Below are 15418 nucleotides of genomic sequence, written 5' to 3'. Positions count from 1 at the left end.
ATGGCTGAGGGGGAAGGCGAGGACGATGTGCAGTTCCTGCGCACGGTGAGTGCGGGCACTGGGAGCACTGGGAGGGAAACTGGGAGCACTGGGAGGGAAACTGGGGGGGACTGGGGGGGAAACTGGGGGGAACTTGGAGAGGGAATGGGGGGGAAACTGAGCATTTGGGGGGCACGAGAGGGGAAACTGGGAGAACTGGGAGAACTGGGAGGGGATATAAGCGAGGATCGGGAGGGGAAACTGGGATGACTGGGACGAGATACTGGGAGATAATGGGTGATGAACTGGGAAAAGTGGGAAAACCTGGGAGAGGAGGACTGGAGATACTGGGAGGGGATACTGGGAGATGACGGCGGAGAAACTGGGAGAAGTGGGAAAACCGGGAGAGGACAACTGGGGGTACTGGGAGGGAATACTGGGGGGGATTGGAAGGGAAACTGGGAGGACTGGGAGAGGAAACTGGGAGGACTGGGGAGCTGGAAGTGGGAAAACTGGGAGGTAACGTGGGAGAGATTGGGGGGATACTGGGGGATACTGGGAGAAGAAATTCGGAGAACTGGGAGAGGAAACTGGGAGGACTGGGAGAAGATACTGGGGGAACTGGGAGTACTGGGGAGACTGGGGAGGGAAACTGGGGACACTGAGGAGATACTGGGATGAACTGGGAGGAACTGGGGAGACTGTGGAGGGAAACTAAGGACACTGAGGAGATACTGGGATGAACTGGGAGTACTGGGGAGGGAAACTGAGGACACTGAGGAGATACTGGGAGATACTGGGACGAACTGGGAGGAGCACTGGGAAGGGGGGGTCACCCCTCCCCCCACCTGTCCCGGGCTCCCAAAAAAGTAACACGGGGGGGGGGAGGGGGAGCAGCTGCTGGGGGGGAGGGGCGACACCAGATCCCCCCGGGGGGGTGGGGGGGGATGGGGTGGGGGGGGAGGGGCGTCCCAGTTGCTCTGTCCCAGTTTCTCCCAGTTTGGCCTCAAAATGAGACCGGGGGGGAGGTTGGGAATTGAGGGGAGGGGGCCAAGGGCTGACCTTGGTGTGGGGGAGGGGAAGGGGGGGGTCGTGGGAAATGCTGAGCTCAGCAGGTTTGGGGAGGGGGAAACTGAGTCACGGAGCAGCCCCTCCCCACCCCCACCCCCCCCCGCGGCATCCCCGGCCCGCGGGTGGAATCCGCCCCTCCCCCACCCCAACCCGGGGGGGTCCCGAGTGACGGGAGCAGGTGGGGGAGGGGGAAGGGGAGGGGCAGTCCTTGGGGCGGGGAGGGGGGCACCCAAGGGGGTTCTGACCCCCCCCAAATTGGGTTTGGGGGCACCCAAGGGGTCCTGACCCCCCCCCCCAATTGGATTTGGGGGTACCCAGGGGGTCTGGAGGAGATATTTTGGGGTTCTGGAGAGATACTTTAGGGTTCTGGGGGATATTTTGGGGTTCTGGGGGGATATTTAGGGATATTTTCGGGCACTGACCCCCCATTTTGCCCCGCCAGGATGACAAGGTGGTCCTGCAGTGCCACCCCACCCCTGAGGGTCCCATGGGGACACGGTGGGGGCCATAGGGACATAACGGGGATATTTTGGGGTTCTGAGGGGATATTTTGGGGTATTTTGGGTCTGTGACCCCCGTTTCCCCCCAGGATGACGAGGTGGTCCTGCAGTGCACCACGACGCTGCTGAAGGAGCAGCTCAAGCTGTGCCTGTCGGTCGAGGGCTTCGGGAACCGCCTCTGCTCCCTGGAGCCCACCTCCAACGCCCAGGTGGGGCCCTGCCGGCTTTGGGGAGACCCCCCCGGGCTTTGGGGAGACCCCCCGGGCTTTGAGGGGACCCCCGAAATTCGGGGAAGGGCTTAGGGGGATGAAGGACCCTGAAAAACCCCCGGGGTTTGGGGGGTTTTGGGGGGCTGAGGGATCCTCCCGTGACACTCCAGAGATCCCCATAACACCCCTGGGACACCCCCAGGAGGGTCCGTGCCTCAGTTTCCCCCTCCAGGTGAAAAAGGGGAGGGGTCCATGCCTCAGTTTCCCCCTCCAGGTGAAAAAGGGGAGGGGTCCATGCCTCAGTTTCCCCCTCCAGGTGACACTGGCGGCAATTCCGTGCCTCAGTTTCCCCCTCCAGCTCCCAAAATCGGCGCCACCCGAGATCAGGACCGGGCTGGGGGGACCCCCTGAATTCCGGGGCGCTCCCAAAGGTGGGGAGGGGTCCCCCCACGCCCCCTGACCCCCCGGTGTCCCCCCAGAATGTCCCCCCGGACCTGGCCGTGTGCTGCTTCGTGCTGGAGCAGTCGCTGTCGGTGCGGGCGCTGCAGGAGATGTTGGCCAACAGCTCCGACATCGGCAGCGAGGTGGGTCTGGGGTCCCCCACACGGAGTTTTGGGGGGTCTCGCAGGTTTTGGGGGGGTCCTTGAGGGGTCCTGCGGGGGTTAGCGGGGTGTTAGAGGTGGTTTGAGGTGCATAAGAGGGGATTTGGGGGTCCTGGGGGGTGGATTTGGGGGTCCTGGGGGAGGTTTTGGGGTTCCTGGAGGAGTTTTTCAGGTCCTCGGGGAGTTTTTGGGGTCTCTGGGGTAATTTCGGGGGTCCTTGGAGGGTTTTAGATTCCTGGGGGAGTTTTTTTGGGGGTTCCTGGGGAATTTTTTTGGGTCTCTGGGAGGGTTTTGGGGGGTCCCCGGTGTTTTTTGGGTTCCTGGAGGATATTTTGGGTGCCTGGGTGGGTTTTGGGGGCTCCCTGCTGTTTTTTGGGGGGTCGCAGCCCCCCGTGACCCCCCTCTTCTCTCCCCCCGCCCACCCAGGGGGTCGATCTGGATAAGTGGGTAGGTGCCACCGTGGTGCAGTGACCCCTGAACTCCCAAATCCTCATCCTCACCTTCATCACCTCCTCCTCCTTCTCATCGTCATCCTCATCCTCCTCACCCACCCCCCCCCCAAATTCTGGGGGGCTGTGCCCACCCCTGACCCCCCCCGCATGGACCCAGGTGTCCGGGTGTGCCCCCCACCCCAATTCCCACCATCCACAGCCCCCAAAATCCGCATGGACCCCAAAAGTGTGAGGAGGGGGGTGGGAGGAGCATGGGGGGGGGACCCTGAAATCCCATAACTGGGACCCCCCCAGATTTGGGGGGGCTCGGATGGGGCGACCCCGAAATTTGGGATCCCAATTTTGGGGGATGACCCTGAAATTTGGGATCCAAATTTCCGGGGGAAATCTCAATATTGGGGGTACCCCCAAAAATGGGAGACCCTCGATATTAAGGGGATCCCAAAACTGGGACCCTCCCCAAATTTGGATGAGGTGACCCCGAAATTTGGGGATCTCGACATGGGGTGACCTTGACACGATGGGGGGACCCCAAAATGTGGCACCCGGGAATTGGGGACCCCAATGTCAGAGGAGCCCTCGATACGGGGGGGATTCCACCATGGGGGGGACCCCAAAATAAAGGGGAGTCCAAGGCACGGTGCCCCCCAAAACAAAGGGGGTGCAACGCACCGGAGACCCCAACATGGGGGACCCCAAAACGGAGGGACCCCAAAATGGGGAACCCCAACACGAGGGACCCCAAAACAAGGGGAGACTCCAAAACAAGGGGGTGCAACAAAAAGGAGACCCCAAAACGGGGAGACCCCACAACAAAGGGGGACTTTAAAACAAGAGGGGAACTCCAAAACAAGGGGAGACCCCAAAACAAGAGGCCAGTGATGCACACAGGGCTGTCTCTCAGACATGGAGGATTTTTTATGAGGTTCCAGGGTTTTTTTGGGGGGTACAGGAGGGGTCAGGGGATTTTGGCGTCCCCTCCTTGACCCCCCCGTGCCCCCCCAAAGTCCTCTCAGGGCGGGGGTCACCGGACGCTGCTCTACGGCCACGCCATCCTGCTGAGACACTCCCACAGCGGCATGGTGAGTCGGGGGGCTCGGGGGGGCTCTGGGGGGGGCTTGGGGGGGGGCGTGAGGGGTTTGGAGGGGTCTGTAGGGGTCTGGGGGGGCTCGGGGGGTTTTGGGGACCCCCAATAACCGCCTGTCCCCGCAGTACCTGTGCTGCCTGACCACCTCCCGCTCGGTCACCGACAAACTGGCCTTTGACGTGGGGCTGCAGAAAGACGCCACAGGTTAAAAAACGGGGGGAAGAACCCTGGGGGTCCTGGGGGTCTCCCCATGTTTTTGGGGTGTCCAGGTGGGTTTTTTGGGGAGGGGGCGCTGATTTGGGGCTGTCCCCCAGGCGAGGCGTGCTGGTGGACGATGCACCCGGCGTCCAAACAGCGCTCGGAGGGAGAGAAGGTGCGGGTGGGAGACGACCTGATCCTGGTCAGCGTGTCCTCCGAGAGATACCTGGTACGAGGGGACACCTGGGGACACCTGGGGACATGGGGAGACATGTAGGGGTAGGGGGAAATGTGGGGACATGGGGACACAGGGATCCCCCCACCACTGACCTGATCCTGGTCAGCGTGTCCTCCGAGAGATACCTGGTATGAGGGGACACCTGGGGACACTTGGGGACATGGGGGGACACTTGGGGACACCTGGGGACATGTGCGGATAGGGGGAAATGTGGGGACATGGAGACACAGGGATCCCCCCACCACTGACCTGATCCTGGTCAGCGTGTCCTCCGAGAGATACCTGGTACGAAGGGACACCTGGGGACACTTGGGGACACCTGGGGACACGTGGGGACACGGGGGGACACTTGGGGACATGAGGGGACACAGGGATCCCCCCACCCCCTGACCGGATAAATGGGAGACTCTCAATATTAAGGGGATCCCAAAACTGGGAACTCCCCAAATTTAGATGGGATGACCCTAAAATTTGTGGATCTCGACACGAGGTGACCCTGACACGATGCGGGGTGGCACCACGACCCCCCATGTCACCCGTGTCCCCCCCGTGTCCAGCACCTGTCCACGGCCTCGGGCGAGCTCCAGGTGGACGCCTCCTTCATGCAGACCCTGTGGAACATGAACCCCATCTGCTCGGGCTCCGAGGAAGGTGATTCCCCTCAGAGACCCCCAAATTTGGGTGGGGGGGATGTCCCTTAGAGTGTCCCCCAACCTCCAAAATGTCCCCAAATGTCCCCTCAGGTTACGTCACCGGGGGCCACGTCCTGCGCCTGTTCCACGGCCACATGGACGAGTGTCTGACCCCCACGGCCCCCGAGCAGGGCGAGGAGCGCAGGTGGGGACGGGGAGGGCCCAAATTTGGGCTGGGGCATCCAGAGGGGGGTCCCCAATTCGCTGACCCCCCCCCATTTGTCACCCCCTCCCCAGCAGTGTTGTCAACTACGAGGGCGGGGCTGTGTGTGCCCACGCCAGGTCCCTGTGGCGCCTGGAGCCCCTGAGGATCAGGTACGGGGGACACGGGGTGACACGGGGGTGGCACCGCCCCCCAGGGACTCTGGGGACACTGGGTGGGGTCCCCCCGTGGGGGCTTGGGGTGCTGGAGTGTCATTGGGATGGGTGGATGTGTCGCCAAGTTGTCATCGTGTCCTATGCTGGTGTCACTTGTCTGTATCTGTCCCCAGTGTCACTGTGACATCTTCATGTACTTGTCGGGTGTCCCTGTGTCCTCTCATGTCCCTGTGACCCATCCCTGTGTCCTCATATCCCTGTCCCTGTGTCCGCATGGCCTATCCCTGTGTCCCCATATCTCCATCCCTGTGTCCCCATGTCCCATCCCTGTGTCCCCATGTCCCACCCCTGTGTCCCCATATCTCCATCCCTGCGTCCCCATGTCCCACCCCGGTGTCCCCATATCTCCATCCCTGTGTCCCCATATCCCCATCCCTGTGTCCCCATGTCCCATCCCTGTGTACTCATGTCCCATCTCTATGTCCCCATGTCCCATCCCTGTGTCCCCATGTCCCCTCCCCATGTCCCAGCCCCTGGTGACAGCACTGTCCCTGTCCCCAGCTGGAGCGGGAGCCACCTGCGTTGGGGACAGCCCTTCCGCCTGCGCCACGTCACCACGGGCCGGTACCTGGCGCTGACCGAGGCCGCGGGGCTGGCCATGGTGGAGGCCTCTGCGGCCAACACCAGGGTGGCCACCTTCTGCTTCCGGGCCTCCAAGGTGGGGATGTCACCGCGGTGTCCCCAGCGGGGTCCTGGGCCCTGTTCTGACCCTGTCCTTGTCCCTGTCCTCACTCCTGTCCCTGTCCCAACATCACTGGGATGTCCCCAGCTGTCCCCAACAGGGTTCCGGTCCCTGTTCTGGTCCTGTCCTCATCCCTGTCCCTGTTCCATCGTCTCTGGGATGTCCCCAGCCGGATCCTGGTCCCTGTCCTGACTCTGTCCTGGTCCCTGTCCCTGTTCCACCATCCCTGGGACGTCCCCAGCTGTCCCCACCCTGCCCGTGCTCCCCATCCTGCCCCTGCCCTGCTCTTCACCCCTATTCCCACCCCACTCCCTGTCCCCAAATATGGACCCTTGTCCCCATCCTGTCCCCCCTGACCCCTCCTGCACCCCCCAACCCCGCAGGAGAAGCTGGAGACGACCCCAAAAAGGGACATCGAGGGGATGGGGCCCCCCGAGATCAAATACGGGGAGTCCCTGGGCTTCCTGCAGCACACCAACAGCGGCCTCTGGGTCACCTACGCCGCCCCCGACCCCAAAGCCCTGCGCCTCGGGCTGCTCAAGAGGAAGGTGGGCCCGGGGGGGTCCCCAAAAACCCCGGGGGGACTCTGGGAGGGCTTTGGGAGGGAGTTTGGGGGAGTTTTAGGCGGTTTTGAGAGCTCTAAGAGGTACTAGGATGGGTCTGGGTGGGCTTGGGGGTGGTTTTGGGGGGATGTTTGGGGTCTTTGGGGTGATCCAAACATGCTGGAAGGGTCTCTGGGGGGGCTTTGGGGGTGATTCCTGAGGATTTTGAGGAAATTCAGAGGGTTTTGAGGAGGTTTCAGCATCACCGGGGTGTCTCTAGAGAGTCTCTGTGACATTTTTTTGGGTCCCTTTGAGAGTTTTGGGGTCCCTGGGGGTTCAGGGGGGTCTCTTGGGGTTCAGGGGGGTCTCTCTGGGTTTAGGGTCCCCCCTGACCCCTCCGTGTCCCCCCCAAGGCCATCCTGCACCAGGAGGGGCACATGGACGACGCCCTGACCCTGAGCCGCTCCCAGCACCAGGAGTCGCAGGCGGCGCGGATGGTCTTCAGCACCACGGGGCTCTACGGGACCTTCATCAGGTCTGGGGGGTCCTGGGGGGTGTCAGAAGGTCCTGGGGGGTCTCAGAAGGTCCTCGGGGGTCTTGGGGGGTGTCAGAATGTCCTGGGGGGTCCTGGGGGGTCGTGGGAGGGGTCAGAAGGTTCTGGGGGGTCCTGGGGGATTTCAGAAGGTCCTGGGGGATCCTGGGGGGGTCCTGGGTGTATCAGAAGGACCTGGGGGTCTCCTGGGGGATCCAGGGGATGTCCGGGGGGTCCCGGAGAGTTTTGGGAGCGTCCTTAGGGTGGTCCTGATGGTCTGACCCCCTCCCCTCCCCGTGCCCCCTCCCCAGGAGCCTGGACAGCCTCCAGGGCCGCCCGCGGGGGTCTCCGCCGCCCCCCCTGCCCATCGCCGGGGTCATCCTCAGCCTGCGGGACCTGATCGGCTACTTCGAGCCGCCGCCGCCGGAGCTGCGCCACGAGCAGCGCCAGGGCCGCCTGCGGGCGCTGCGGGCCCGCCAGAGCCTCTTCCAGCAGGAGGTGCGACCCCCGGACCCCTCCCCAAATTTGGAGGGGCACGGCGGGGTCGTCCCAGGACCCCTCTCCAATTTATCCCAAATTTATCTCACTTAGGTCCTGGAATTTGGGGGGCATTTGGCAGAGTTTGGGGGGCATTGATGGGTCTGACTCTGGTGCCAGTTTGGGGGTCCCAGGATGCTGGGGGTGGTCCCAGTTTGGGTGTCCCAGTCTGAGGGTCCCAGCGGTTTTGGGGGTCTCAGGGGGGGCTCTGGGGTCCCACCCGGGGGTCTCACGGCCCCTCCCGGCCCCAGGGGATGCTGACTCTGGTGCCAGTTTGGGGGTCCCAAGGTGCTTGGGGTGGCTCCCAGTGTGGGTGTCTCGGTCTGGGGGTCCCGGGGGGGCTTTGGGGGTCTCAGGGGGGGCTCTGGGGTCCCACCCGGGGGTCTCACGGCCCCTGCCGCCCCCAGGGGATGCTGACCCTGGTGCTGAGCTGCATCGACCGCCTGAGCGCCTACAGCACCGCGGCGCAGTTCGGGGAGGCCGCGGGCGAGGAGGCGGCGGCCGCATGGAAGGAGATCGTCAACCTGCTCTACGAGCTGCTGGGTGCGCCGGGGGGCGGCCCCGGGGCTGGGGGGCACCTGTGGGGGGCTGGGGGGCGGCCCTGGGGCCGGGGGGCACCTGTGGGGGGCCGGGGGGGCACCTGTGGGGGGCCGGGGGGCGGCTCTGGGGCTGGGGGACACCTGTGGGGGGATAGGGGGCGCCTCTGGGGCTGGGGGCAGATATGGGGGGCTGGGGGTCAGATACAGGGGCTATGGGGCAGATATGGGGTGATAGGGGGCAGATACGCGGTGATAGGGGGCAGATATGGGGTATCTGTGGGTCCAGGCTGTGTTATGGGGCAGATATGGGGTGATATGGGGCAGATACAGGGTATCTATGGGTCCGGGCTCTGCTATGGGGCAGATATGGGGTATCTATGGGTCAGGGCTGTGCTATGGGGCAGCGCTGTGGGTCGCTGACCCCCAGCTGTGCCCCCCAGCCTCGCTGATCCGAGGGAACCGAGCCAACTGCGCCCTGTTCTCCACCAACCTGGACTGGCTCGTCAGCAAACTCGACAGGCTCGAGGCCTCCTCGGGTCAGTGGGGCGGCCCTGGGGGGCTGCTGTGGGGCTGGGGGAGTTCCTTGTGGGTCTGGGGTCTCTGCTATGGGCCTGAGAACCCTTCTATGGGTCTGGGGTCCCTGCTATGGGTCAGAGGTCCCCACTGTGGGTCTGACCCGCCATGGGGCCGCCCCACACCAGGCATCCTGGAGGTGCTGTACTGTGTCCTGATCGAGAGCCCCGAGGTGCTCAACATCATCCAGGAGAACCACATCAAGTCCATCATCTCCCTGCTGGACAAGCACGGCCGCAACCACAAGGTGGGCGGGGCCCGGGGGGGGCCAGGTGTGCTCAGGTGTGTCCCCAGGTGTGTCCCCAGGTGCACTCACGCTCAGGTGTGCCCTGTCCCCAGGTGCTGGAGGTGCTGTGCTCGCTGTGCGTGTGCAATGCCGTGGCCGTGCGCTCCAACCAGAACCTGATCACCGAGAACCTGCTGCCCCGGCGGGACCTGCTGCTGCAGACCGGCATGGTCAACTACGTCACCAGGTGGGCCGGGGCACCTGGGGGGCCAGGACGGGGGATTTGGGGGTTTTGGGGAAGTTTTGGGGGCTTTTGGGGACCCTGGAGATGGTTGAGGTGCACCTGGAAGCATCGGAGATGTTCCTGGACACCCCTGGGCTGATCCCGAGGGTCCCTGGGTGCCTTTGTGGTGCCCTGGATGAGTTTTGGGGTCTCTGGGTGGGCTTTGGGGTTCCCAGGGTGGGCTTTGGGGTTCCCAGGGTGGCATTTGGGGTTCCCAGGGTGGGATTTGGGGATCCCAGGGTGGGATTTGGGGTTCCCAGGGTGGGCTTTGGGGTTCCCAGGGTGGCATTTGGGGTTCCCAGGGTGGGATTTGGGGATCCCAGGATGGGATTTGGGGCTCCCCCGGGGGTCTCCCCGTTTCCCTGACCCCTCCCCGCTGTCACAGCGTTCGCCCCAACCTGTTCGTGGGGACGGCTCCGGGCTCGACCCAGTTCCGGTGCTGGTACTTCGAGGTGTCGGTGGAGCGGGCGCAGCCCTTTGTCACCCCTGTCCCCACCCACCTGCGGGTGGGCTGGGGGGCGGCCGGGGGCTTCCGGCCCGCCCCGGGGGGCGGCTCGGGCTGGGGGGGCAACGGGGCCGGCGATGACCTCAACTCCTTCGCCTTCGACGGCCTCCACCTGTGGACAGGTGAGGGGGGGCAGCCGGGTGGGACCCCCCAACTGTTCTGATCCCCCCGTTTTGCTGAGTTTTGGGACCCCCCCCCCCAGTCCTCCTGATCCTCCCAAGAGCTCTGTGAGACCCCAACCCTCTTGTCCCCACCTTGTCCCTGACCCCTGTGACCCCCCTGACACCCCTTTCCCTGTCCCCTCTGTCCCCTGTGACCCCCTGACCCCTTTGAGACCCCAACCCTCCTGTCCCCATCATGTCCCTGACCCCTCTGAGACCCCCCTGACCCCTCTGAGACCCCTTTCCCTGTGACCCCTGTGACCCCTGTGTCCCCCCAGGGGGTGTCCCCAAGGCCGTGGGGTCCCCGCAGCGCCGGGCTCTGGCCGAAGGGGACGTGGTCAGTTGCTGTCTGGACCTGGGGGTCCCCAGCGCCTCCTTCCGCCTCAACGGGGCCCCGGTGCAGGGGGTCCTCGAGGGCTTCAACCTGGACACGCTCTTCACCCCCGTGGCCAGTTTCTCGGCGGGGGTCCGGTGAGGGGGACACCCTAAAACTGGGGGGTGGGACAGCGAAATTGGGGAGTGGGACAGCCTAAAACTGGGGGGTTGGACATTCCAAAATTGGAGTGGAATTTGGGGCTCTCAGGGTGGGATTTGGGGTTCTCAGGATGGGATTTGGAGTTCTCAGGGTGGAATTTGGGGTTTTTATGGGTCGGGGGCTCACTCAGGCTGTCCCCGTCCCCCCCAGGCTGCGGTTCCTGCTCGGGGGAGGTGATGTCTTTATGGGATTTGGGGCTCTCACAATGGGATTTGGGGCTGATATGGGTCGGGGGCTCACTCTGTCCCCCTCTGTCCCCCCAGGCTGCGGTTCCTGCTCAGGGACTCTCAGGGTGGGATTTGGGGTTTCTATGGGTCGGGGGCTCACTCAGGCTGTCCCTGTCCCCCCAGGCTCCGGTTCCTGCTGGGGGGCCGGCACGGCGAGTTCCGTTTCGTGCCCCCGCCCGGGTACGCCCCGTGTGCCGAGGCGCTGCTGCCCCGGGAGCGGCTCCGCCTGGAGCCCCTGACCGCGTACCGGGGCTCGGCCCCGCCCGGCGCCCGCAGCCTCCTGGGGCCCACCCGGGCCCTGCCCCACACCGCCTTCACCCCCTGCCCCGTGGACACCTGCCAGGTCAGCCGGGGGGGATGGAGGGGGAGATCAAGGGGATTGGGAGGAGGTTTGGGGGGGGTTGAGGTGAGGTTGAGGGGGTTTGGAGAGGGTTTAGGGGGATGGAGGGGTATTGGGAGCATTGGGAAAGGTTTTGGGGGTGATTAAGTGAGGTTGAGGGGGTTGGGAGGAGGTTTGGGGGGATGGAGGGGGGATTGGGATAAGATTTGGGGAGATTGGGGAGGTTGGGAGAGGGTTTGGGGGCTTTGAGGCGAGATTTGGGGGCTTTGGGACAGATTTTGGGGTGATAGAGAGGATTTTGGGGTGATGAAGGGGATTTTGGGGGGTCTAACACCTCCTTTCCCCCCACCCAGATCGTGCTGCCCCCACACCTGGAGCGGATCCGGGAGAAACTGGCCGAGAACATCCACGAGCTCTGGGCCCTGACCCGCATCGAGCAGGGCTGGACCTACGGGCCTGTGAGTGGGGGACCCCAAAACCCTCCTGGGGAACCCCAAAATCCCCCAGAGAAACCCAAACCCTCAAAAAATCCCCCAAACCCACCCTGAGCTCTGGGCCCTGACCCGCATCGAACAGGGCTGGACCTACGGGCCTGTGAGTGGGGGACCCCAAACCCCCCCAATATCCCAAAATCCCCTATTTGGGGTCCTCTGGAAGGGTCCCCAGTTTGAGGCCTCTTTTTGGGGCTCCCAAAATTGGGGTTGCCCCCACTTGGGACCCTTTTTTAGGGGCTCCCCAGGGGTTGGGTGCTTTGAGGGGACCCCTGACTACACTGGGGTGGTTGTGGGTCCTCCCCAGGGTTGGGTCGGTTTTTGGGGGATCCCTGTCAGGGGAGGGGGTCCCGATGGGGGTTCCCCATGCCCAGGATGTGTTTTTTGGGGTGTCCCAGATCCGGGATGACGTGCAGCGCCTGCACCCCTGTTTGCTGAGCTTCCACAGCCTCCCCGAGCCCGAGCGCGGCTACAACCTCCAGATGTCCGGGGAGACCCTCAAGTAAGGACAGGACGGGGGAATTTGCCCCAAAAATCACCCCAAAACTTGCCCCAAAATCACCGCAAAATTGCTCCAAAATCACCTCAAAAATCACCTCAAAAATCACCTCAAAAATCACCTCAAAAATCACCCCAAAAATCCCTGAGACCCCCCTAGGAAAGGGGCAGTGGGATTTTTGGGGATACTGATTTTTGGGGATGCCGATTTTTGGGGATCCCTATTTTTTTGGGATCTCTATTTTTTGGGGTGCTGATTTTTGGGGTGTCCCCAGGACGCTGCTGGCCCTGGGCTGCCACGTGGGGATGGCGGATGAAAAAGCCGAGGAGAACCTGAAGAAGATCAAACTGCCCAAAACGTAAGTTTGAGGGGTCTCAGTTTGGGGGGGATGTCTCTGTAGGGGATCCCAATTTAGGGGTCTTAAAGGGGGGAGTTCTGGGGGTCCCAAGGTGCCCTGTGGGGGTCCTGGGGTGCCCTGGGGGGGTCCCACAGGTGTGTCCATCCCATCCCAGGTACACCATGTCCAACAGGTAATGTCGGATGTCTCAGTTTGGGTTGGGATGTCCCAGTTTGGAGACCACTGAGAAGGTTCAGGGAGGGTTTGGTTGGGTCCCCATGGGTGTGGGGAGGTCTAGGGGTCCCGGGGTGCCCTGAGGGGGGTCCCACAGGTGTGCTCCCCCCGCCCAGGTACACCATGTCCAACGGGTACAAGCCGGCGCCGCTGGACCTGTCGCACGTGCGGCTGACGCCGGCCCAGCTGACCCTGGTGGATCGACTGGCCGAGAACGGCCACAACGTCTGGGCTCGGGACAGGGTCCAGCAGGGCTGGACATACAGCACCACACAGGTGAGGACCCTGCAGGGACCCCTGCCCACCCCAGGGTACCCCAAACCCCATCCAAGTGATCCCCACCCACCCCAGGATGACCCAAACCCCACTGAGAGACCCCCACCCACCCCAGGGTGACCCAAACCCTCCCATGGACACCCCAAACCCTGCCTTGTCCCCATAGTGTCACTGCCCTGTGTCCCCATGGCCATGTCTCCATGTCTGTGGGGTGTCCCCATGTCCCCACGTCCTTCACCCCACTGTCCCCATGTCCCCAGGACATCAAGAACAAGCGGAACCCGCGGCTGGTCCCCTACAACCTGCTGGACGAGGGGACAAAGGCCACCAACCGTGAGAGCCTCTGCCAGGCCGTGCGGACCCTGCTGGGCTACGGCTACAACATCGAGCCCCCCGACCAGGAGACCCGTGGGTGACACCTCGGGGGCCTTTGGGGACATCTGGGAGGGGTCTGGAGGGAGTTTGAGGACATTTGGGAGGGGTTTGATGGGTCCCCAAGGAAGATACATATGAGTGTGGGGGGGCTTTTTTAGGGTTCTGTGTCTTTTTCTGGGGTTCCATGTCCTGTTCTTGGGGGTTTTGGGTTCTCTGTGTGCTGTTTTTGGGGTGCTGACCCCTCTGTCCCCCCCAGCCTCCCAGGGCGCCCCCTCGGGGGTCCCTGTGCCCCCCGGCCGCGGCTGTTCTGGGCTGAGTGGGGCTCTCTGGGTGCCGTTTAGGGGGGTTTCTGGGTGCTGTTTTTGGGGTACTGACCCTTTGTTTCTCCTCCAGCCTCCCAGGGCGCCCCCTCGGGGGGTCCCCGCGCCCCCCGGCCGCGGCTGTTCCGGGCTGAGCGGGGCTCGGCCGTGCGCTCGGGGAAATGGTACTTCGAGTTCGAGGCCGTGACCCCCGGGGAGATGAGAGTGGGGTGGGCCCGGCCCGGGCTGCGCCCCGACACCGAGCTGGGGGCTGACGACATGGCCTTTGTCTTCAACGGGCACCGGGTGAGTCATGGGGACACCTGGGGACAACTGGGGACATGTGGGGACAACTGGGGACACCTGGGGATAATCGGAGACAATTGGGAACACCTGGGGACAATTGGGGACACTCAGGCTGTGCCCCTGCACCGAGCTGGGAGCTGATGATATGGCCTTTATCTTCAAAGGGCACCAGGTGAGACACGGGGACACTTGGGGACAATTTGGGACACTTGGGGACATATGGGGACATGAAGGGACATGCAGGGACACTCAGGGACAACCAGAATCCTCCTGGGACCCACAGGGACCCCCTGAGTCCGCTGGGATGTGTGACCCTCTGTGACCCCCATGTCCCCTGTGACCCCCTGTGACCCCGGTGTCCCCCATGTCCCCTGTGACCCTGGTGTCCCCCATGTCCCCAGGCCCAGCGGTGGCACGTTGGTGGCGAGTCCTTCGGGCGCCCGTGGCAGGCTGGGGACGTGGTCGGCTGCCTCATCGACCTGGGCGAGTGCCACATGAGCTTCACCCTCAACGGGGAGGTGCTGATCGGGGACGCCGGCTCCGAGGTGGCCTTCAGGGACTTCGACGTGGGAGACGGTGAGGGGGGGCCCAGTGGGGGTCCCTGGGGTGGGGTGAGGGAGGGGAGACCCCCCTGGTACCGCCTGGGGCTGGGGGAGGTGAGGGGGGATTGAAGGTGGGGCTGGGGGCTCTGCCCTGTGGTCCTTAGGGTGGTCAGGGGTGGGGCTGGGGGTTCTGGAGTAGGGCTGGGGGCTCCAGGGGTGGGGCTGGGGGCACCCTGTGCTCCTTGGGGTGGTCATGGGTGTGTCTGGGGGCACCAAGGATGGGTCTGGGGGCTCTGGGATGGGTCTGGGGTCCCAGTACTGACCCCCCTTGTGCCCCCCAGGCTTTGTCCCGGTGTGCAGCCTGGGGCTGGGGCAGGAGGGGCACCTGAACCTGGGCCAGGACGTGGGGACCCTGCGCTACTTCGGCATCTGCGGCCTCCAGGAGGGCTACGAGCCCTTCGCCATCAACATGAAACGGCCCATCGCCCTCTGGTTCAGCCACAGCCTCCCCCAGTTCATCCCAGTGCCCCCCGACCACCCCCAGCTTGAGGTGAGGGGATTTGTGGGGGATTTGGGGTCCCCCATCGCCCTCTGGTTCTGCCCCAGTTCATCCCAGTGCCCCCCGACCACCCCCAGTTAGAGGTGAGGGGATTTGGGGGGGATTTGGGGGGTTTGGGGTCCCCCATTGCCCTCTGGTTCAGCCACAGCCTCCCCCAGTTCATCCCAGTTAGAGGTGATGGGGGATTTGGGCTCCCCAAACCAGGCTGACCCCCATCCCCAGCCTGTCCCCAAACCCCAAATCCCCCCCAAACCAGGCTGACCCCCATCCCCAGCCTGTCCCCAAACCCCAAATCCCCCCCAAACCAGGCTGACCCCCATCCCCAGCCTGTCCCCAAACCCCAAACCAGGCTGACCCCCGCCCCGCCGTGCCCCCCGCCCCCGCAGCCCCCCAGGGCGGGCTCCCGGTGCCA

General features: G+C 64.1%; 1 protein-coding gene across 1 annotated transcript in view; it reads left to right on the top strand.

The window, feature by feature from the left end:
• RYR1 (ryanodine receptor 1) overlaps positions 1-15418 on the top strand; it is a gene marked incomplete at its 5' end in the record, with an annotated part of 51401 nt that continues 35983 nt past the window's right edge. The window contains 28 exon segments of the mRNA XM_083877189.1: positions 1-45; positions 1640-1759; positions 2239-2343; positions 3821-3895; positions 4026-4104; positions 4215-4327; positions 4894-4987; positions 5080-5173; positions 5266-5343; positions 5908-6064; positions 6472-6636; positions 7044-7165; positions 7474-7660; positions 8107-8242; positions 8679-8774; positions 8940-9058; positions 9151-9284; positions 9706-9947; positions 10265-10457; positions 10872-11091; positions 11442-11546; positions 11978-12081; positions 12353-12436; positions 12766-12925; positions 13186-13333; positions 13694-13905; positions 14307-14481; positions 14789-14997. Coding sequence (XP_083733315.1) covers positions 1-45; positions 1640-1759; positions 2239-2343; positions 3821-3895; positions 4026-4104; positions 4215-4327; positions 4894-4987; positions 5080-5173; positions 5266-5343; positions 5908-6064; positions 6472-6636; positions 7044-7165; positions 7474-7660; positions 8107-8242; positions 8679-8774; positions 8940-9058; positions 9151-9284; positions 9706-9947; positions 10265-10457; positions 10872-11091; positions 11442-11546; positions 11978-12081; positions 12353-12436; positions 12766-12925; positions 13186-13333; positions 13694-13905; positions 14307-14481; positions 14789-14997 — 3771 coding nt within the window.

The sequence above is a fragment of the Zosterops lateralis genome, assembly GCF_965231275.1.
Source record: "Zosterops lateralis genome assembly, chromosome: 23".
In the NCBI taxonomy this organism is placed as follows: Eukaryota; Metazoa; Chordata; class Aves; order Passeriformes; family Zosteropidae; genus Zosterops; species Zosterops lateralis.
The sequence above is the reverse complement of the archived record's forward strand: the minus strand, read 5'-3'. Positions and strand labels throughout refer to the sequence as shown.